Here is a 23,047-nt window from a genome sequence, read left to right on the forward strand (position 1 = left end):
GTGAAAGTCTGAGAGAGATCAGTCAACAGCTGTCCTCTGGCATGACCCAGGAACTCACTGCCTTCTGCAACTCTCTGGGACCTGGTAAGACGACTACAGATCTTAATTTGAGACAGTTTACTACAGCAGGGAAAGAGCCCTGCAGCAACAGGACATTTGAATTATTATGTGGATTAGAATGAATGGATATATTTTGTATGGGTTGATACATTGTCCATAAGGGAAGATCAAGTCTGAAATGTGCATTTCCTGCTTCTCATCAACAAAACTGTGATCAAATGACATCTGTGCACAACCCACCTGGATGCTGAGAAAGTGTGTGTGTGTGTGTGTGTGTGTGTGTGTGTGTGTGTGTGTGTGTGTGTGTGTGTGTGTGTGTGTGTGTGTGTGTGTGTGTGTGTGTGTGTGTGTGTGTGTGTGTGTGTGTGTGTGTGTGTGTGTGTTTACACATCTTAAATGTAATGGATTGGTTTCATATACATATTTTCTAAGTGCTCTGAGGGATTTACACTGTACACTGTTTACTGTATGTACAGTTGAAGTCGGAAGTTTACATACACTTAGGTTGGAGTCATTAAAGCTCGTTTTTCAACCACTCCACAAATGTCATGTTAACAAACTATAGAGTTGGCAAGTTGGTGAGGACTTCTACTTTGTGCATGACACAAGTACTTTTTCCAACAATTGTTTACAGACAAATTATTCCAATTCCAGTGGGTCAGATGTTTACATACACTAAGTCGACTGTGCCTTTAAACAGCTTGGAAAATTCCATACAATGATGTCATGGCTTTAGAAGCTTCTTAAAGGCTAATTGACATCATTTGACTCAATTGGAGGTATACCTGTGGATGTATTTCAAGGCCTACCTTCAAACTCAGTGCCTCTTTGCTTAACACCATTGGAAAATCAAAATAAATCAGCCAAGACCTCAGAAAATTAATTGTAGACCTCCACAAGTCTGGTTCATCCTTGGGAGCTATTTCCAAACGCCTGAAAGTTCATCTGTACAAACAATAGTATGCAAGTATAAACACCATGGGACCACGCAGCTGTCATACTGCTCAGGAAGGAGACGCATTCTGTCTCCCGGAGATGAATGTACTTTGTTGCGAAAAGTGCAAATCAATCCCAGAACTACAGCAAAGGACCTTGTGAAGATGCTGGAGGAAACAGGTACAAAAGTAACCTGAAAGGCTGCTCAGCAAGGAAGAAACCACAGCTCCAAAACCACCATAAAAAAGCCAGACTACGGTTTGCAACTGCACATGGGGACAAAGATCATACTTTTTGGAGAAATGTCCTCTGGTCTGATGAAACAAAAATAGAACTGTTTGGCCATAATGACCATTGTTATGTTTGGAGGGGAAAGGGGGAGGCTTGCAAGCCGAAGAACACCATCCGAACTGTGAAGCACAGGAGTGGCAGCATCATGTTGTGGGGTGCTTTGCTGCAGGAGGGATGGTGCACTTCACAAAATAGATGGCATCACGAGGAGGAAAATTGTGGATATATTGAAGCAACATCTCAAGACGTCAGTCAGGAAGTTAAAGCTTGGTCACAAATGGGTCTTCCAAATGGACAATGACCCCAAGCATACTTCCAAAGTTGTGGCAAAATGGCTTAAGGACAACAAAGTCGAGGTATTGGAGTGGCCATCACAAAGCCCTGACCTCAATCCTATCAAAATATGTGGTTAGAACTGAAAAGGTGTGTGCGAGCAAGGAGGCCTACAAACCTGACTCAGTTACACCAGCTCTGTCAGGAGGAATGGGCCAAAATTCACTGAACTTATTGTGGGAAGCTTGTGGAAGGCTACCCAAAATGTTTGACCCAAGTTAAACAATTTAAAGGCAATGCTACCAAATACTAATTGAGTGTATGTAAACTTCTGACCCACTGGGAATGTCATAAACCCTCTGACCCACTGGAATGAAATAAAAACTGAAATAAATTATTCTCTCTACGATTATTCTGACATTTCATATTCTGAAAATAAAGTGGTGATCCTAACTGACCTAAGACAGGACATTTTTACTCGGATTAAATGTCAGGAATTGTGAAACTGAGTTTAAATGTATTTTGCTAAGGTGTATATAGACTTCCCACAACAACTGTATTTATCTCACCATGTTGTATGTGTGTGTCAGATGGTGAAGTAGATGTGTTGCTGGGAGGTGCTGCTAGGGAGAGCAGGAGCCATCCGCCCCCCCTGTCCAGCAGTCAGGAGTCCACAGGAGACAGCAGCCCTAGAGACAGACAGATGGACAGAGCTACATGCAGCCCCAAAGAGCCAGCCACAGACAGACACACAGACAGCCCCAAAGACAGAGCTGAGAGCCACAAGGACTCCTGCTCAGGTGAGATATGCAATCTGTGTGGAGAGAACATCATGAAATGTGTGTAGTTTGACAAGCTACATGCTGTAGAATTTCATGTGAAGTGGCAAGATGTGTTTGTAATACGTTTTGTGCGTACGTGTGTTGAGTTTATGACTTTGTACATATGTGTAGTCTGTCCAAATCTGTGTGTGTGTGTGCGTGTGCATTGTGTTTATACGTACATTTGTGTGGTGTCTAAAATGTGTGTTTCCATGTGTGTATGTACAGCACACACACCTGCTTTATCTTGGCCAGGTCGCAGTTGTAAATGAGAACTTGTTCTCAACTAGCCTACCTGGTTAAATAAAGGTGAAATAAAAAACATTTTTAATTGTCTCACGTGTATGTGTTTCCGTGTGTTGTGTGTAGAGTACCGTGTGGAGTGGCGGGAGGTGCGGCCCATCCAGTTGGCAGTAGCCAGGAAGCTGCTTTCCCATGTGTGTGCCATCGCCGACTCCAGCACTCAGAACCTGGACCTGGGCTCCTTCGACAGGGTCCACTTCCTCATCTGTGTCCCTCCTTCTGAGGTCACCTTCCAACAGACCGTACTGCATCTCTGGAACTCGGGTAAGATCTCTCCTCTCTTCCTCCTATTCTTCCTTCTCTTTTCTTTCACTTCTGTTCCAGATATCAACACATTCCTCTTCTCCCTCTCTTCCTCTTTCTCCTCCACTTTCATCTCACAGTTCAACAGACTCTCCTCTTTCTCCTCCTCGTTCTCCTCCACTTTCATCTCACAGTTCAACAGACTCTCCTCTTTCTCCTCCTCGTTCTCCTCCACTTTCATCTCACAGTTCAACAGACTCTCCTCTTTCTCCTCCTCGTTCTCCTCCACTTTCATCTCACAGTTCAACAGACTCTCCTCTTTCTCCTCCTCGTTCTCCTCCACTTTCATCTCACAGTTCAACAGACTCTCCTCTTTCTCCTCCTCGTTCTCCTCCACTTTCATCTCACAGTTCAACAGACTCTCCTCCTCGTTCTCCTCCACTTTCATCTCACAGTTCAACAGACCTCCCTTTCTCCTCCTCGCTCTCCTCCACTTTCATCTCACAGTTCAACAGACTCTCCTCTTTCTCCTCCTCGTTCTCCTCCACTTTCATCTCACAGTTCAACAGACTCTCCTCCTCGTTCTCCTCCACTTTCATCTCACAGTTCAACAGACTCTCCTCTTCCTCCTCTGCCCCTCCCCTTTCTCCTCCTTCCCTCCTTCGCCTCAATCCCTCTGAGGTGTCTTCCAGGAAGTTGTCTTCAGGTCTCGTCCTCCTCCTAGCCGTTGTCGGTGTTGTGTAGAGCCCCTTTCTGGTGTATCGTAGAATCGTTGAGAAATGTGTTCACTCGCGTTACTCAAACCTTCAACTGGAACAAACTGGTGTCGTGTGTGTATGTGCACGTGAGTATGTGCACGTGTGCGTCCGAGCTTTTGTGTGTGCTTAATCCCTGTCTGTGCGTGTAGGTGTCCTCCAGCAGCTGGGGTTGGAGCAGGAGTGTCTGTCTCAGAGAGAAGCTGAGCACTACGTGGTCAAGATGGACCAGGAGGCGAGAGCGCGCATTGATGACCTCATACAGGAAGCACACAGGAACTCTAACACACTCTACATCGTGGTCCACGACCACGCACACTGGGACATCAGCAGGTGTGTGTGCGCTTTGTGTGCTTTTTTTTTGCTCACGTGTGTCTGCGTGAGTGTGTCTGCGTGAGTGTGTCTGCGTGAGTGTGTCTGCGTGAGTGTGTCTGCGTGAGTGTGTCTGCGTGTTTGTAACGTGACCATAACGTACAGTATAAATACTCCCTGTCTCCCAGTGGGCCGTATGGTGCCAGCGTTGGTGACTCCTGCGGTGGGTTGGTGGACAGCCTGCTCAACTCCCTTCAGATCAGAGATGCCACCAACATCCTGACTCTCCACGTCACCTCGTTCCCCTTTGCCCTGCAGACACAACACACACGTATCAGCCCTTACAACGAGATACACTGGCCCTCTGCTTTCAATAACGTAAGATATTCACACACACACACACACACACACACACACACACACACACAGACCCACACTGACACAAACACACACAGTCACAAACATACACACACTGTTGTCTCAAGCTGTGTGTGTGTGTGTGTGTGTGTGTGTGTGTGTGTGTGTGTGTGTGTGTGTGTGTGTGTGTGTGTGTGTGTGTGTGTGTGTGTGTGTGTGTGTGTGTGTGTGTGTGTGTGTGTGTGTGTGTCAGGACATGGATCTGTACCATGAGAAGACGCGGTACTTTGGTGTGTCGGAGCTGCTGGACTCGACTCGTTCAGGCAGCGGTCTGCCTCTCCTCCGCTACGACAGCTCCTTCGAAAGCATGGCCTCTGTCCTGGAGGAGAGGTAACACACACACTCATCATGCATACTGTACATACACACACACATCATACATACTGTACACACACACACACATCATACATGCTGTACATACACACACTCATCATACATACACAATCACACAGGTACAGAAAATTAACACAATTAACTGTATATGCAAATATACAGTAAATGGAGACGCCAGTGTTGTAGTACTCGAGTCTCGATTTTCCTGATTTGTGACTCAGACTTGGCCTCGCCTTCTCGTGACTTGTATTTGCACTTGGACTGGATAGGCTATGATAAGCAGAATATTAGCAGCACTAGATGCGCTGCGCAGCGAGGGTCTTGTTTTTTTCCGCAGTGGGAGGGACAAGCCAAATCCGGCCGGCACACTGCCTACATCAGCTGGTGAGCTGCGGGGGAGCAAGCGATGAGTGAGGGCAGACAGGCAGGCTCCGCTCCAACACCGCCTCCGACCATCACGCGACTCTCTTGCTTCCCTGTAGCTAACCAGTCACCAGCCTTCTAGTTAGCTACCCTGCAGCCAATGACCAAAACGTCTTCTTTGGCCTCATGGGTGGAATGTTATTCATATTTAATTTTTTGGGACGAAAATGTTGTGTTTCTATGTCAAACAGTTGTGTTATATTTCAGTCTTTTGTGATGTATATAAAGTGTAGTATCGGGATGCAAACTCAAAATTGTATACATTAAGTCTATATCTGACATGCTGTCTTCTTTTTCTAAGCCCATAACCGTGTGTGTGAGGTCTATACTTTTGTTTCAACGTAGATTACCGAGAAACACTATGTGACCCTGATGTGGTCCTTCTGTAGCTCAGTTGGTAGAGCATGGCGCTTGTTACGCCAGGGTAGTGGGTTCGATTCCCGGGACCACCCATACGTAGAATGTATGCACACATGACTGTAAGTCGCTTTGGATAAAAGCGTCTGCTAAATGGCATATTATATTATTATTATTGATGTAGCCCACTGCGGTAAAAGGTTAAGAAGCACAAGGAACGATAGCATTGAGTTGAATAGTAAAACAACGGTCTCACTTTTTTTTTGGTCCGTCTCCCCCTTGAGTATAGACAGTAGGCTGTATTTGAATGTGTCTTCTCGCTCCCTTCCACTTTCCCCACTGCGTCCCATAGCCAGGTTCTGACAAGTCTCCCTCTATTCTACACACCGTACGGCTTGTTTCTCACCATTCATAAAGTTAGGACCCATATGACCGATGCTATATTATTTGCCTTTCTAGCGTACATTGGCGGGCCACATTTTACATGCATAAACAATATCGCAGGCCGTTCTAAAAGTAGGCCACTTGCGGACTAACCATTTGTTTAGGCAAACATTTGTTCAGCCATTTTACCTAGCTAGCTTACACCCTGGTAACTTTACCAGTGGCCTATACCCGAATGCAAACATTTGTTCAGCCATTTTACCTAGCTAGCTAACACCCTGGTAACTTTACCAGTGGCCTATACCCGAATGCAAACATTTGTTCAGCCATTTTACCTAGCTAGCTAACACCCTGGTAACTTTACCAGTGGCCTATACCCGAATGCAAACATTTGTTCAGCCATTTTACCTAGCTAGCTAACACCCTGGTAACTTTACCAGTGGCCTATACCCGAATGCAAACATTTGTTCAGCCATTTTACCTAGCTAGCTAACACCCTGGTAACTTTACCAGTGGCCTATACCCGAATGCAAACATTTGGTGGCACAGAAAAAAAGGAAAAGGGATAGCAAACAATTTATTGACTAAATAAATCCTCTTGCCACACTATTATATCTAACTGGGTAAATTACTTTATTTTGAGTTCATGTGGATCCAACTTCAACAGGACCAGGAATCAAGCACTGGGACTCAGACTTCAGCCCTAGGGACTCTACCATTTATTTAAATAGGCAAGTCAGTTAAGAACAAATTTGTATTTACAATGACAGCCTACTGGGGAACAGTGGGTTAACTGCCTTTTTCAGGAGCAGAACAACAGATTTTTACCTTGTCAGCTCGGGATTTGATCCACAAACCTTTTGGTTACTGGCTCAACTCGGACTCAAGGTTTAGTGACTCGACTACATCACTGAGAGAATCACAATTGATTTATCGAAATGACACAAGAATGTAGCAAATAACAAAATGTATCAATCCCCTGTCCCAGGTTCCCCAAGCTACACAGTGCAGTGATCCGGACCCAGGTTCTGGTCCAGCACTACTGTGTGGCTCTGATGGCCGTGTCAGGTCGGCCTGGCTCAGGGGGGCGGAGCATACATAAACACACCTCCGTCGAGACGCTGGAGATAGTCCAGAGTCTGCTCAGCTCCGCCCAGCGATGCCCCACCCACCACGGTCACATGGTGCTGCTACGGATCCCCTCATTGGCTCTGGCAGGGTGGGCTCACCAGCGGCTGGCGTGGGTCAGACAGAGACTGGGGCTGGGGGAGCGCTTTGAGATCATCCTGGGAAACCCCAGCCAAGCCCTCAGCGTAGGACAGAGCTTCACTGAGCGCATCAAGGTAGGGGATAAACCACTGGACAACTGGATGAAGAGTTCTGATTTAAGATCAGTTTTGCCGTTGGCTTTTAGATCACAATGAATAAGATTACATGGACAGGGATCTGATCCTGGTTAGCAAGATGACAGTGACTTGACAGGATTGTAAAACAATCTCAATATGGGGAAGGTTACAAATATTATGACATTGTTTGTAAAAACTGTTAGGATGAAAATGATGTTGGATTGCTGGTGTTGGTATGGGCTACCGTGATGGTGTGCTGTTAAGAACACAGGGGGAGGAGTACAGATTAAAAGGGCTAACCCGTTCAAATGGTCAAGGGAATATACAGTACCAGTCCAAAGTTTAGACACACCTACTCATTCCAGGGTTTTTCTTTATTTCTGCTTGAGAGAATGCCAAGAGTGTGCAAAGCTGTCATCAAGGCAAAGGGTGGCTACTTTGAAGAATCTCAAATAAAACATATTTTGATTTGTTTAACACTTTTTTTTTGGTTACTACATGATTCCATATGTGTTATTTCATATATATATATATATATATATATATATATTTCATAGTTTTGATATCTTCACTATTATTCTACAAAGTCGAAAAATGTAAAAATAAAGAAAAACCCTTGAATGAACATTTGGCTGGTACTGTAGGTGAGATGGTAAGATGTTTTTTCTGTTCAATAAAACATCCAGGTAAACACCAAGGTTGAAGAGCTATACATTACATATCAAACATTTAAATACACATTTCCCTAGTCATTCTTCCGGTCCATTAGGTAGCCACTGATTGCCTTCAGGTGAGTCCATTTTAAAGGGATCGTCACTAGGTACCACAGCCACAAAGTCATAATTATGTCTAAACCCCACCCATTTCTAATATTTGATCTTCTTGAAATCTGATTTGAACCCTAATCTTAAAGGGAAACTTCACAATTGTTCAACTTCATATTCATCATCTCCAGCAACACCCCAACATCAACAGATGTGATAATGGCATGTTTCTATGTTTTGTGGTAAAAAAAAATATAGGAAAATAAATGGAAAATAAGTGTTTCCAATGACATCATTGGTGTGCGTCGTGTGGTTTTGACCAATTGTGAGTTGGCATTGCCTACTAATTGGTTGATGATGTCGTTGGAAACACTACACTGTCTTTCTTTCTACATAACAGAAATGTGCCATTTTCGCATACAGTGCCTTCCAGGAAGTATTCAGACCACATTACTTTTTCCACATTTTGTTACGTTACAGCCTTATCCTAAATTGGATTAAATAGTTGTTTTTTTCCCCTCATCAATCTACACAAAATACCACAAAATGCCAAAGCAAAAACAGTTTAAAAAATATATCATTTTCAAACGTATACAAAATAAATACATTTAACATAACATTTACATAAATATTAAGATCCTTTACTAAGGACTTTGTTGAAGCACCTTTGGCAGCGATTACAGTATCGAGTCTTCTTGTGTATGACACTACAGGTTTGGCACACCTGTATTTGAGGAGTTTCTCCCATTCTTCTCCGCAGAACCTCTCAAGCTCTGTCAGGTTGAATAGGGAGCAATGCTGCATGGCTATGATGTTGGGTTGGTGCTTGAGATGATGAATATGAAGCTGAATTTTTTTTACATTTCCATCTGACCACACTGCTAACCATATGCCTAACCATAACCTGAAATGAAAACCAAAAATCAAACATTTGTTTTCATGGATCTTTACAGTATATAGCCAATTCGAACTTTGTGGCTGTGATAACTAGTGACAACCATTTAAAGGTTGAGTGGGTGTGGCAGAAGATCTGCCTCTGGAACAGGAAGTGGATGGGATTGGTTGGTGGGAAAGTAAGTCAATATGAGCGGCAGAATTTTCTACTGCCACCTTAAATATGCTGCATATTTTAATTACAGGAACTGATGTCCATTAAGTGTGCTACTGTAAGTGGTTGGGGGGGCTGGGCTGTAGGGGAAGGAAGATGCTCCCGGAGCCACCCATCAGCAGGTGGTGGAATAGCTTGGGTAACTGGTTGCCCATGGAATACCACAGGAAGTTGCTCTGGTGGGGGGGCGGAACACTGATGCGGTTTAATGGAAACTGGAATGGACTCGTGGGTACAATGGAAGCCAGGGTGTTCTTGGGGGCCAGGCTAGTCGCTTGGACTCGGACTGGTGCAGACCTGACAAAATGGGAATGACTTAGGATCTGGGATTGCAGAAGGTACAATGCCGGATCCTGCGAATAAGTGAGGTAGAATTTGGGACGGGGAACTTTTTGATAGGGGACTTGGAGAGGGACTGACATAAGTGGGGACTGGGTAAATGCAGGTTATATGGTTGTTGGTAGGCTAGAGATCTCTTGTTGTCCATACACTCGATTTTCCACTTTATTACCCTAATTTTCTCCCGGGAGGGGAACACTCAGTCGGCTGGTGATCTGTTCTCCATTTCCACCACGATAGCCTGATCGGGCTTGAAGGACCATGTAAAAACTGGTAGGCTGAAAAGACTATATTCGGGTGGATTGCTGGTGTTGGTATGGGCTACCGTGAATAATACAAGTGGGATGGTAACACCAAGGTTGAAGAGCTATACATTACCTATCAAACATTCTAACACAACACATTTCCCTAGTCAGGCTTCCAGTCCATTAGGTAGCCACTGATTGCCTTCAGGTGAGTCCATTTAAAGAGTGAGTGAGTGGGTGTGACAGAAGTCCTGCCTCTGCAACAGGAAGCGGATGGGACTGGTTGGTGGGAATGTCAGTCAATGTGAATGGGCAAAATGTCCTATATTATTACATCTGTATTGTTCTAGCACTTGGTTAAATTGTGTGTGTGGGTGTGTGTGTGTGTGTGTGTGTGTGTGTGTGTGTGTGTGTGTGTGTGTGTGTGTGTGTGTGTGTGTGTGTGTGTGTGTGTTGTGTCCAGGCATGGCTGAAGATCCAGGAGACAGACTGGGTTCCCCGTACCTACCTGGAGCTAGAGGCCCTCCCCTGTATCCTCATCCTCTCTGGGGCAGACCCCCTGGGAGAATCACTACCTAGGTACACACACATAGTACCTGTATATTTATCCTGATTGGTTGGTTGATTGGTTGATTGATGTATTTTCTCTCTCCTCCAACCAGATCACTGAAGTACTGTGACCTGCGTGTGATAAGCTCCTCCTACCTGCAGCGCACATCATTGGAGGAAGAGCTGGGATTGGCTGCCTACCTGATGAGGGTGGAGTCCCAGGGGTCACAACCCCTCAGCCAAGTCCCCGGTTGCGACCTATCAGAGAGCGACCGGGACAAACTCCGCAGTACCGACAACGAGGAGGAGGAGAGAGAGAACGGTGAGCGATGGAGCTCCATCCACTGGCCAAATTCAATGAAATACAACACAATTCTTGCTATTCAATAAGACACTATACTTTCAAAATGGGTGTTTATAACCTTAAACAACCATTTTGACGGTTTATATCAGTAAACTCATCTCTGCATACATCCCTTACTCACTTTTTCCTCTCCTGTCTTCCCTCTAGCTCTGAAGTCGGAGCTCCCTGGTTTGGGACATTTCCCTCCCCCCCACCCTCACTCAGCCCCCCAGCCCCTCCGACCCTTCTCCGACAGCAGTGATGCGGCCACTCTCCATCTCCACACCACCCACCCTGACCCCCATCACTCCTCCACCTGTCCAAACCCGAACCCACCTAACCCCTCCGACACCCAGCGCTGGCCCTCCAAGTCAACCTCCTCTGACTCCTCCTCCACCCTTCCCCCCTCCCCCCTTCAGAGCTGCTCCTGGGCGCAGGGGGTGAGTCGCCCCCCCTCCGTGCTGCTGCCCCGGGCACTCTATGACATCATCACGGCGTGCGACGAGGGCGGACTGCCTCGCTGCACCTCCTTCCTGCCGCACCTGTCTGTAGACTGGGCCAGCTCCTTCAGGTAGGGACAAACACACACACACACACATCTCACCTGTCTGTAGACTGGGCCAGCTCCTTCAGATAGGGACAAACACACACACATCTTACCTGTCTGTAGACTGGGCCAGCTCCTTCAGGTAGGGACAAACACACACACACACATCTCACCTGTCTGTAGACTGGGCCAGCTCCTTCAGTTAGGGACAAACACACACACACATCTTACCTGTCTATAGACGGTGCCAGCTCCTTCAGGTAGGGACAAACACACACACATCTCACCTGTCTGTAGACTGGGCCAGCTCCTTCAGGTAGGGACAAAGACACACACATCTCACCTGTCTGTAGACTGGGCCAGCTCCTTCAGGTAGGACAAAACACACACACATCTCACCTGTCTGTCGACTGGGCCAGCTCCTTCAGGTAGGGAAAACACACACACATCTCACCTGTCTGTAGACTGGGCCAGCTCCTTCAGGTAGGGACAAACACACACACACATCTCACCTGTCTATAGACGGTGCCAGCTCCTTCAGGTAGGGACAAACACACACACATCTCACCTGTCTGTAGACTGGGCCAGCTCCTTCAGGTAGGGACAAAGACACACACATCTCACCTGTCTGTAGACTGGGCCAGCTCCTTCAGCTAGGGACAAACACAAACACACACACACATCTCACCTGTCTGTAGACTGGGCCAGCTCCTTCAGCTAGTGACAAACACACACACATCTCACCTGTCTGTAGACTGGGCCAGCTCCTTCAGCTAGTGACAAACACACACACATCTCACCTGTCTGTAGACTGGGCCAGCTCCTTCAGCTCGGGACAAACACACACACATCTCACCTGTCTGTAGACTGGGCCAGCTCCTTCAGGTAGGGACAAACACACACACATCTCACCTGTCCGTAGACTGGGCCATCTCCTTCAGGTAGGGACAAACACACACACACACACACACATCTCACCTGTCTGTAGACTGGGCCAGCTTCTTCAGGTAGGGACAAACACCACATCTCACCTGTCTGTAGAGCTCCTTCAGGTAGGGACAAACACACACACACATCTCAAGACCGGGCCAGCCTCTTCAGGTAGGGACAACACACACACATCTCACCTGTCTGTAGACTGGGCCAGCTCCTTCAGCTCGGGACAAACACACACACATCTCACCTGTCTGTAGACTGGGCCAGCTCCTTCAGGTAGGGACAAACACACACACATCTCACCTGTCCGTAGTCTGGGCCGGCTCCACACACACTGGTGAGTAAGATGATGCTGTATTTGAATGTTTCCTTTGCGTTCCTCTGTGTCAGACCTCTGCTGAGTAAGATGATGACGTGTACAGAACAGTCTCTGTATTACCGCCAGTGGACCATCCCAAGGCCTTGCCACATGGACAGCAGCAACCGCCCCGCAGAGGGACGCACTGACAACTTCCATCCCCGCAGACTGCTGCTCAGCGGGCCCCCACAGGTACACACACACACACACACACACACACACACTGGTGACAGACTCACACACACACACTATTCTGACTACTGGAACCTGTTCAGGTGGGGAAGACAGGGGCGTACCTCCAGTTTCTGGGCATCCTGTCTCGTATGCTGATCAGACTGATGGAGGTGGACATCTATGACGAGGAAGAGATCAACACCAGTGAGTTACCTTGACAACACTCCCTGGCCTCAGCTCCATAACTACCACGGCCCTCCACTCTGCACCAGTCTTAATAATATGCATCACGTGTGTGTAGAACACTTTGAATGAATTACAGGACAGTACATAGCTTCCACGAAGAGGTTATTTTAACTGTATTATGAATATAAACGTGTGTGTGTGTGTGTGTGTGTGTGTGTGTGTGTGTGTGTGTGTGTGTGTGTGTGTGTGTGTGTGTGTGTGTGTGTGTGTGTGTGTGTGTGTGTGTGTGTGTGTGTGTGTGTGTGTGTGTGTGTGTGTGTGTGTGTGTGTGTGTGTGTGTGTGTGTGTGTGGTATAGGTGACCAGCTGGAGGGTGTCCAGTACCACCCAGCCTGTGCTCCCTGGCCGATAATAGAAACACTGAGGAGCATGCCCTTCGACTACACGGTCCACAACCCCAAATATGAAGACATCAGCACTGTCTATTGCCCTGACTACTACCCCAACACTGACGGTAGGATAGGGGAGTGGGGCATCTCTCTCGGTTACCATTATGATTGTGAGGTTTACTAGATGACGTCTTTGTCTTGGACCTCCTGATCTCTTTCTCCACTATTTCCAGCTTGGCTGAGCTCTGTACAAAAAAAAGGCTTATTCTACTGTCCGCATAGGAGAACCCTTTTATGTTCTAGATAGATGTTCTAGAACCATTCTGGGTTCTAGATACGTGCTTTTTATTCTAAGAGTGTAGCTGTATGTACGTGACTGTGGTTATCAGAGATGTTCCATGGTTCCAGACTGGCGTTTGCCAGGTTAACTAACCCCCAGCCCCTGCTCTGTCCCCCAGGAAACCCCAGACGTAAGGAGGACGTGTATCTGCGCAGGCGTACGGCCAGGATCAAACTGTCCAAATACGCAGCCTACAACACCTACCACCACTGTGAGCAGTGTCACCAGTACACAGGCTTCAACCCCGGATACCAGGTGGGCTGAGAACACACACACACACACACACACACTATTTATTCTTAGCTGCTCAGTTGGTCTCATTCTCATTGCTCAGTTGGTCTACTTGATGTGTAATAATGTATTCTAGACCTGTAGCTAGATAATGTGTTCGACCATATACTTTACCTGGTAGATGTATGAGTCGCTGCTGCATGGCTTCACCTTCTCCCACCTGCTGCTGGGGGAGGAGATCCAGCTCTACTTCATCATCCCCAAGTCTAAGCAACACCACTTCAGCTTCAGCCAACCAGGAGGCCAGCTGGAGAGCATGAGACTGCCCCTCACCTCCGATTGGGTAACCTAACTAAGGCCCTTTGCCCCTACTACTAACCATAGTACCCATTCTCTACCCTTCTTCCTCAAGGGCGCACTTGTTCACTCCCATTTATGGGTGTAAGAAATGTGGTACAAACGTCCTTACAGCAATCCGGTGCCTTTCAATCTGCTAGGGGGGGGGATGAGCAAGTGCACAAGTCAAGGAGGAGAGTAGAGAGTCAGACCACAGCCATACTCTAACATTTACATGAACCCCTGCAGAATGCACTGGCTAATTCCACCACCCAGGTTCCTGTTTGCCTCATCTGCCAACCGTTCTTTGTTTCTCTATGCCTTCACCATCTGAAACCTCCTCTATATACAGACCTACAAAGTGTAGAGGCCCTAAGATCATCCAATCTTTGCAGAACCCACTCAGAAATGAATATACCGCTGCATGTTCCCCCCCATCAGAACCCAGACTGCATCAAGAGCCCCATCTTCACCCCGACAACGGGTCGTCATGAGCACGGCCTGTTTAACCTGTACCACGCCATGGACGGGGCGGCCCACCTCCACATCCTGGTCGTCAAGGAGTACGAGATGGCTGTCTATAAGAAGTACTGGCCCAACCACATCATGCTGGTGCTGCCCACTGTCTTCAATGGAGCCGGCATCGGTACGCTAACTACCGCCAATCTCTTTCCCATTCACTCACTACCTCTCTCACTCTCCCTCTCACTTTGTCTATCTCTCACCCTCTCCCCCGTTGTGGAGTGAGTGAGTGAGTGAGTGAGTGAGTGAGTGAGTGAGTGAGTGAGTGAGTGAGTGAGTGAGTGAGTGAGTGAGTGAGTGAGTGAGTGGAGGAGAGAATACACACAACAGACAAGACTATCTAACAACATGAGACGCACTAACACAGAAAAATAACAGCAGTGTTTCCTGATGTCTCCCTCTCTGACCTCTGGCCCCTCCCCCAAGGTGCTGCCCACTTCCTGATCAAGGAGCTGTCTTATCACAACCTGGGGCTGGAGCGCAGGCACAGGCTGGAGGAAGGGGGGCCGCCGGCCGACGTCTGGCCCTTCATCATAGTCTCTGATGACTCCTGCGTCATGTGGAACGCCGTGGACCTGGACTCCCACAGGCATACAAACACACACACACACACACACACACACACACACACACACACACACACATACAAGGAACAAGTTTCAGCTACACACACACACACACACACCAACACATTTTTTTGTTTATATTGATGTTTTGAAAGTATTGTCCTCACGGAGCTCTGTAATCATCTCTCTCCCCTCCAGTGCCTCAGGGCCTGTAGAGAGGAATGTGTCTCTGAAGCAGGTGCTGCAGCACATGGAGGCGTGTCCCGACCTCACCCAGTACGGCCTCTGTGGGATCAGGAAGTGGGGCAGTCGCTCCCCGAGTCAGGGGAAGGGGGGAGGAGCTCGTCACGAGGAACCGTTCTCCAGAGGACACCTCCACGACTTCCTGCTTCTCAATGTGGACCTGACCCAGGACGTCCAATACAACGAGAACAGGCGAGACAGTAGAATAGAGTAAAATATTATCACATTTTAGTAGACACTCTTTTCCAGATTAAGTGCCATGCTAAAGGGTACAACGGCAGATTTTTCACCTCGTCAGCTCAGGGATTCGAACCAGAAACTTTCTAGTTACTGGCCCAACACTCTTAAACGCTAGGCTACCTGCTGCCGAATATGAAAGAATGGAATACAGCAAGAATGAATGAGAGAGGACAGCCACTTTACTTTACATAAGTAATTGTTATGGTAAGAGGCTGCTAGGTTGAAGTGGTTTCTATGTGAAACATCACATCTCTGGTGAAAGAAAACTTCACTGAGCCATCACTCTTCCTCTTTCTCACTCTTCTTTTTATCTTCCTTTTCTCACGCTCCACTCTCTTCCTCTTCCTCTGCTCCACCTCAGGTTCATGTGTGATGATGTGGACTTCACCCTGCGAGCCCACAGTGCTGGTCTGCTCATCTGTCGTTTCAACAACTTCAGTGTGATGAAGAAACAGATCGCTATCGGAGGATACCGTACCTTCATCATCAAGACCAAGGTACAGGCTTACACACACACACTCACATACACAAAACCACACGCACAAATACAATAAAATACGCAGACATGCACAAAACCACAGACACACACACATCACCACCTTCATCATCGTGTCACTCGACTTAAGATCAAATGTAGTGTTCCGATGAGATCGATTCATATCCCTCTCTAAATGTAATATCTCAGTTCTGGGGCTCATTTTTAGGTCATTTCTGATTGAGCCGGTGGCGTGTACCGTGAATCCAGTCTCCGCCAATTCTGGAACATTACCTTGAAATGTATATCGCGCCGTAAGGCGGAACTTCAGCAATATGTATTGAATCCAGTCGCTAATTTTGTCTAATGTTCATGCGTTGACCGTTGCAATGTTGATGTAATGTGTGGTTTTAGATAACCGACGTCCCCACCTCCGTCCAGCCGTCACAGTATATCTGTGCCCCGGACAGCAAGCATCCATTCCTGGCTACGCCTGCACAACTACTGCTAGAGAAATACCTGCAACACACCAGCCAACGGCTGTTCCCCCTCAGCGCACGCAACTACACACACCCCATTCTGTCTGTAGACTGCTACCTCAACCTGGGGCCTGAGGTACACACACACACACACACACACACAAATACATGTGATTGTTTCGATGTCAGATCACTCAACGGTGCGTCTTTTTCCCCCTCCCTCTAGGTGACGGTGTGTTTTGTGAGTTCCAGACCTCACTCCATCAACATCAGTACTGCAGAGCTGCTGTTCAGCGGCCTGTTGCTCTGCTTCTGTGATTCCTTCGTCACACCAGGCTTTCTTAAGAAGTTTCACTTCCTCAAAGGTACACGCACAAAGACCCATGCAAGCACACACCACATGTTATCACGTTTCTGGAAAGACCCAGATGCAGACAGTGTCGAAGTAACACAAGTTTATTACTAGAACAGAGGGCAGGCAAAACGACAGGTCAAGGGCAGGCAGAGGTCAGTAATCCAGATCAGAGTCCAAAAGGAACGGCAGGCAGTCTCAGGGTCAGGGCAGGCAGAGGTCAGTAATCCTGTGTGGTGGAAACAGGAGACAAAGGGCTGCGAGATAGATAGATAGATAGATAGATAGATAGATAGATGAGGGTACGGGGCAACAGAAGACGAACAGCAAAGGGGATAATGACCTTGGAGATGGGGAAAGGGCCTATAAACCGGGGGGAAAGTTTGTGGGACTCCACCTGGAGGGGCAGATACCGGGTGGACAGCCATACCCGAGACGATACTCGGAGGTGTAGCCACGGGGCTATAGCAGCGTGACAGTGCATCCGGCTTGATGTTCTTGGATCCTGGTTGGTAGGAGAGGGAGAAGTTGAACCCGGGGGAAGAGCAAGGCCCACCTAGCTTGCCTGGAATTGAGACGCTTGGCGGTGTAGAGATATTCCAGGTTCTTGTGGTCGGTCCACACAATGAACGGATGTTCCACCCCCTCCAGCCAGTGCCTCCACTCCTCCAACGTCATCTTCAACGCGAGAAGCTCACGATTCACCACATCGTAGTTCCTCTCCATGGCGTTGATGCGATGGGAGATGTAAGAGCAGGGATGTAATTTGAGGTCCAGAGCAGAACGCTGGGACAGGACAGCCCCCACTCCGACATCCAAAGCATCAGCCTCTACCACAAACTGGCGAGACGGGTCAGGATGAACCAAGATGGGAGCTGTGGTGAAATAGTGTTTGAGATCCCGGAACGCCAGGTCAGCAGCTGGGGACCACGTGAAAGGAACCTTGGGAGAGGTGAGTGCTGACAGGGGGGAAGCCAGGGTGTTGTAACCCCGGATAAAGCGGCGATAAAAGTTGCAGAATCCCAGGAAACATTGTAGCTGCACCCTGGACGTAGGCTGGGGCCAATCCACCACCGCTCTCACCTTCCCTGGATCCATCTGTACACTACCTGCAGCGATGATGTAACCCAGGAAGGGGATGGTGGAGTGATGAAATTCGCACATCTCCGCTTTCACAAAAAGCTGGTTCTCCAGAAGGTGTTGGAGAACCTGTAGGACGTGGAGCACGTGTTCTTGGGCGGAGCGGGAGAAGATGAGGACTTTGTTGAGGTAGACAAAGACTAACCGGTTCAACATGTTGCGGAGAACATCATTAACCAGAGCCTGGAATACAGCTGGGGCGTTGGTAAGGCCAAATGGCATGACCAGATACTCGTAGTGACCGCGTTGAAGGCGGTCTTCCACTTGTCCCCTTCCCGTATCCGAACCAGATTGTAGGCATTCCGTAGGTCCAGATTGGAGAACACGTTGGCCCCCTGGAGGAGCTGGAAGGCCAAGGAGATGAGTGGTAGTGGGTAGCTGTTCTTCACCGTGATTCCGTTGAGGCCCCGGTAGTCAATGCACGGGCACAGGGTTTTTCCCTTTTTCTCCACAAAGAAGAACCCTGTGCCGGCGGGGGAGGCAGAAGGATGGATGAACCCTGCCTTTACGGAGTTCTCAATGTAGGTCTCCATGGCCTTGGTCTCTGGACCCGACAGAGCGTACAGTTGTCCCTGGAGTGGAGTGGTGCCTGGAAGGGTCGGTGCGGCGGAAGGCAAGTGGCCTGGGCCTTACTGAACACCTCCTGGAGGTCCTGGTACTCCGCGAGAAAGGCGGGGAGGTCCGGGGCAACTTCCGAGCCACCAGGAAGACGTCCTGGGGCAGGCTACGCTGACTTCAGCCAATGGGTGTGGCAGAACTGGCTCCAGCCCATAGTGGCACCAGCAGTCAAATCTATGATGGGATTGTGTCGCTGGAGCCAAGAGAATCCCAATACCACGGGAACCTGAGGAGACTTAATCAGCATAAATTAGATTGCCTCGCTTTAGCCCCTCTCACAATATCATGGGAGTGGTATTGTGAGTGACCCGTCCAGCGCTCTAACATCAATGGAAATGGAGAGGGGCTGAGTGGGGATGCCCAGCTCGGACACCAGGTTAGCATCCAAAAAAACTCATTGGCCCCAGAGTCGGAGTACCCAGAGAGATTTATACTTGTTACCCCACAGCAGGATGGCATGGAAAGGGGTACGAGTCATAGGAGAGGAAAGGTTCTCCATAAGGCCCACCAGAGTACTCGCCCCTTGATGAGCCTGGTTTTTTAATGGGCAGGTAGCTACGAAATGTCCCGTAGTTCCACAATATAGACAGCTCTGGGTGTGGAGTCGGCGTAAGTGTTTAATCTAGCCCTGCCCAGGTGCCTGGATTCCAAAGGAGGAGAGTCGGCAGCACTCTGTGATTCCCGAGAGAACTCGTGTGACGTCGGGTTCACTCGGACATGTAGACTTCGGGGATCTCCGGGGTTCTTTGGAGGCGAGGTGGGAATCAAAGGCGACAGGGCACAGATTTCCTCTCTCTCCTACATTCTCGAATCCGCCCATCGATCCGGATGGTCAAGGCTATGAGGGAATCAAGGTCCATGGGTAGCTCCTAGGCTGCAAGCTCATCTTTGACCACCTCCGATAGTCCGTGAAGGAACATGACGAACAATGCTTCCGGGATCCAGGCACACCGCCGTAGCCCAGGCTAGTGCCCTCCCAGACATCAGCGTTATGATGTAGCCCTATCCTCAAGCGGTCTGAGGGGAACGAAGAAGGCTGCAGCTCGAATTAGGGAGCACTCGGGGAGAAAAGCCCGGCAGGTTCCAGAATCTCCAGCATAAGGCTCCGGAGGAGGTAAGCAGGTTTCTCTGGACACTGGGGTAGGCTGGGAGATTATGGGTGTGACCTGCTGTCCAGTGGGCAATCCGCGGAATTGCTCCAGCAAAGTCTCGAACGTCTGGTCATGGCGTTCTGCCAGGGTATGGAGTCCCTCCATAAGACATTGCAGTAACTCCTCGTGTCGTCCAATGGTGGCTCCTTGCAGGGAGACAGCATTGTGCAGCTGGTCTAAGTCTGCTGGGTCGGTCATGGCCTGTTCGTACTATCACATTTTAGGAAAGACCCAGATGCAGACAGTGTCGAAGTAACAAAAGTTTATTACTAGAACAGAGGGCAGGCAAAACGACAGGTCAAGGGCAGGCAGAGGTCAGTAGTCCAAAAGGTACAGGACGGCAGGCAGGCTCAGGATCAGGGCAGGCAGAATGGTCAAAACCGGGAAGACTAGAGAACAGGAACTTTAGAAAAGACAGGAGCAAGGGGAAAAACGCTGGTAGACTTGACGAACAAAACGAACTGTCAATAGACGAACAAAGAACACAGGTATAAATACACAGGGGATAATGAGGGGAGGTGGGAGACACCTGGTGGGAGGTGGAGACTAGTACAACGACAGGTGAAACAGATCAGGGTGTGACACATATACACACACACAAAAGCCATCACATCCTCAAAGGTATTCTCTCTTCCCTCGTCCAGGGGCGATTCTGTGTGTGATATGTGCTGACCGAAGCTCTCTGAGACAGACGGTGGTAAGACTGGAGCTCGAGGACGAGTGGAGGTTCCGGCTGAGTGACGAGTTCCAGACAGCCAATGCTAAAGAGGACCGCCCCCTCTTCTTCCTCACAGGGAAACACATATGAACTGCCGTACCCCTCACCTTGAGCCCTGCAGTGGGGTCAAAACAGAAAGCTAAAAACTGTCTGTATTCTTCTGGTGGATCAAGCCAATAACCCATAGACAGTAGTTGGTAGTGAATATAGCTACAGTTGAAGTCAGAAGTTTACATACACTTAAGTTGGAGTCATTAAAACCTGTTTTTCAACTACTCCACAAATTTCTTGTTATTAACAAACTATAGTTTTGGCAAGTCGATTAGGACACCTACTGACATAAGTAATTTTTCCAACAATTGTTTACAGACAGATTATTTCACTTATAATTCACTGTATCACAATTCCAGTGGGTCAGAGGTTTACATACACTAAGTTGGCTGTACCTTTAAACAGCTTGGAAAATTCCAGGAAATTATGTCATGGCTTTAGAAGCTTCTGATAGGCTAATTGACATCATTTGAGGCAATTGGTGGTGTACCTGTGGATGTATTTCAAGGCCTACCTTCAAACTCAGTGCCTCTTTGCTTAACACCATTGGAAAATCAAAAGAAATCAGCCAAGACCTCAGAAAAACAATTGTAGACCTCCACAAGTCTGGTTCATCCTTGGGAGTAATTTCCAAACGCCTGAAGGTACCATGTTAATTTCTACAAACAATAATACGCAAGTATAAACACCATGGAACCACGCAGCCGTCATACCGCTCAGGAAGGAGACGTGTTCTGTCACCTAGAGATGTACGTACTTTGGTTCAAAAAGTCTAAATCAATCAAAGAACAACAGCAAAGAACCTTGTGAAGATGCTGGAGGAAACAAAAGTATCTATATCCACAGTAAAACAAGTCCTATATCGACATAACCTGAAAGGCCGCTCAGCAAGGAAGAAGCCACTGCTCCAAAGCCACCATAAAAAAGCCAGCCAATGGTTTGCAACTGCACCTGGGGACAAACATCGTACTTTTTGGAGAAATGTCCTCTGGTCTGATGAAACAGAAATAGAACTGTTTGGCCATAATGACCATTGTTATGTTTGGATGGAAAAGGGGTACGCTTGCAAGCTGAAGAACACCATCCCAACCGTGAAGCACGGGGGTGGCAGCATCATGTTGTGGGGTTGCTTTGCTGCAGGAGGGACAGGTGCACTTCACAGAATACATGGCATCGTGAGGCAGGACAATTATGTGGATATATTGAAGCAACATCTCAAGACATCAGTCGGGTCTTCCAAATGGACAATGACCCCAAGCATACTTCCAAAGTTGTGGCAAAATGGCTTAAGGACAACAAAGTCAAGGTATTGGAGTGGCCATCACAAAGCCCTGACCTCAATCCTGTAGACAATTTGTGGGCAGAGCTGAAAAAGCGTGTGGGAGCAAGGAGGCCTACAAACCTGACTCAGTTACACCAGCTCTGTCAGGAGGAATGGGCCAAAATTCACCAAACTTATTGTGGGAAGCTTGTGGAAGGCTACCCGAAACATTTGACTCAAGTTAAACAATTTAAAGGCAATGCTACCAAATACTAATTGGGTGCATGTAAATGTGATGAAAGAAATAAAAGCTGAAATAAAGAATTCTCTCCTATAATTCTGACATTTCACATTCTTAAAATAAAGTGATCCTAACTGACCCGAGTCAGGGAATTTTTACTAGGATTAAATGTCAGGAATTGTGAAAAACTGAGTTTAAATGTATTTGGCTAAGGTGTATGTAAACTTCCGACTTCAACTGTATCAGTCTGGGGCTGGTATGGCTCTGTTCACTGTAGTATTAATTTAGTATCAATGACAATTTACTACCATACTCCTATTAAGCCTCCACCTCTCTGTTGTGATGTGTTAAAAAGTCATCATTCCGCAGTGTCTGCCGCCGTTCATATTGTAGTTTATGATATTTTTGAGGAGTGTATTTTGTACAAATATTATTTTTGTAGACGTTTTGTTTTTTGCCTGGGCTTTTGTGACGAACTATTTTGCAAATATTTGGACTGCTTTGTGTCATGTAAAAAGTACCCATGTCATGTTTTCTTTGGTGTCTTCATAACAATGTTCGTTACGAAAGCGTTACGTGTACATGTGGTTGTGTTTTCTGACGCTCAGTGTTTGCAGCCTTCTGATGATCACTATGTTGAGAAACTTGAATCCATATTTTATGTACTGAATGTGTAAATGTACGTATTTTGAAAACGATCTCCATCTCTGCTGCCTTCTATTGGTTACACACCAGTCCAGGTGTGTGTACATTCTGAATGATATATCTGTTTTACTATGATCTACTTCTTGTGGGGTAGTTACAGTTGAACGGGGCTTTAAACGAGGCCTCTCCGCCTCATGCCTTGGGGAGCCAGCCCGGCACCAACACCCCTGTTTCTGATAATCAACTA

General features: G+C 47.6%; 1 protein-coding gene across 4 annotated transcripts in view; it reads left to right on the forward strand.

Annotated features, from left to right (window-relative positions):
• Positions 1–22,853, forward strand: part of greb1 (growth regulating estrogen receptor binding 1) — a 56,073-nt gene extending 33,220 nt beyond the window's left edge. For all 4 annotated transcript variants that reach the window (XM_052496973.1, XM_052496976.1, XM_052496975.1 and 1 more), the window contains 22 exons: positions 1–84; positions 2,151–2,360; positions 2,751–2,948; positions 3,835–4,015; positions 4,183–4,372; positions 4,605–4,741; positions 6,897–7,251; positions 10,174–10,289; positions 10,373–10,581; positions 10,771–11,173; positions 12,476–12,635; positions 12,719–12,821; positions 13,161–13,316; positions 13,650–13,786; positions 13,944–14,105; positions 14,540–14,744; positions 15,047–15,209; positions 15,385–15,621; positions 16,031–16,166; positions 16,559–16,759; positions 16,850–16,988; positions 20,529–22,853. The exon at positions 1–84 is cut by the window's left edge and continues 45 nt beyond it. In XM_052496973.1, the coding sequence (XP_052352933.1) occupies positions 1–84; positions 2,151–2,360; positions 2,751–2,948; positions 3,835–4,015; positions 4,183–4,372; positions 4,605–4,741; positions 6,897–7,251; positions 10,174–10,289; positions 10,373–10,581; positions 10,771–11,173; positions 12,476–12,635; positions 12,719–12,821; positions 13,161–13,316; positions 13,650–13,786; positions 13,944–14,105; positions 14,540–14,744; positions 15,047–15,209; positions 15,385–15,621; positions 16,031–16,166; positions 16,559–16,759; positions 16,850–16,988; positions 20,529–20,692 (4,046 nt within the window). In that variant the 3' untranslated portion in view covers positions 20,693–22,853. The remainder of the gene's footprint in view (positions 85–2,150; positions 2,361–2,750; positions 2,949–3,834; positions 4,016–4,182; positions 4,373–4,604; positions 4,742–6,896; positions 7,252–10,173; positions 10,290–10,372; positions 10,582–10,770; positions 11,174–12,475; positions 12,636–12,718; positions 12,822–13,160; positions 13,317–13,649; positions 13,787–13,943; positions 14,106–14,539; positions 14,745–15,046; positions 15,210–15,384; positions 15,622–16,030; positions 16,167–16,558; positions 16,760–16,849; positions 16,989–20,528) is intronic.
• Positions 22,854–23,047: the final 194 nt, after the last annotated feature.

The sequence above is a fragment of the Oncorhynchus keta genome, chromosome 35, assembly GCF_023373465.1.
Source record: "Oncorhynchus keta strain PuntledgeMale-10-30-2019 chromosome 35, Oket_V2, whole genome shotgun sequence".
NCBI classification, from domain to species: Eukaryota; Metazoa; Chordata; class Actinopteri; order Salmoniformes; family Salmonidae; genus Oncorhynchus; species Oncorhynchus keta.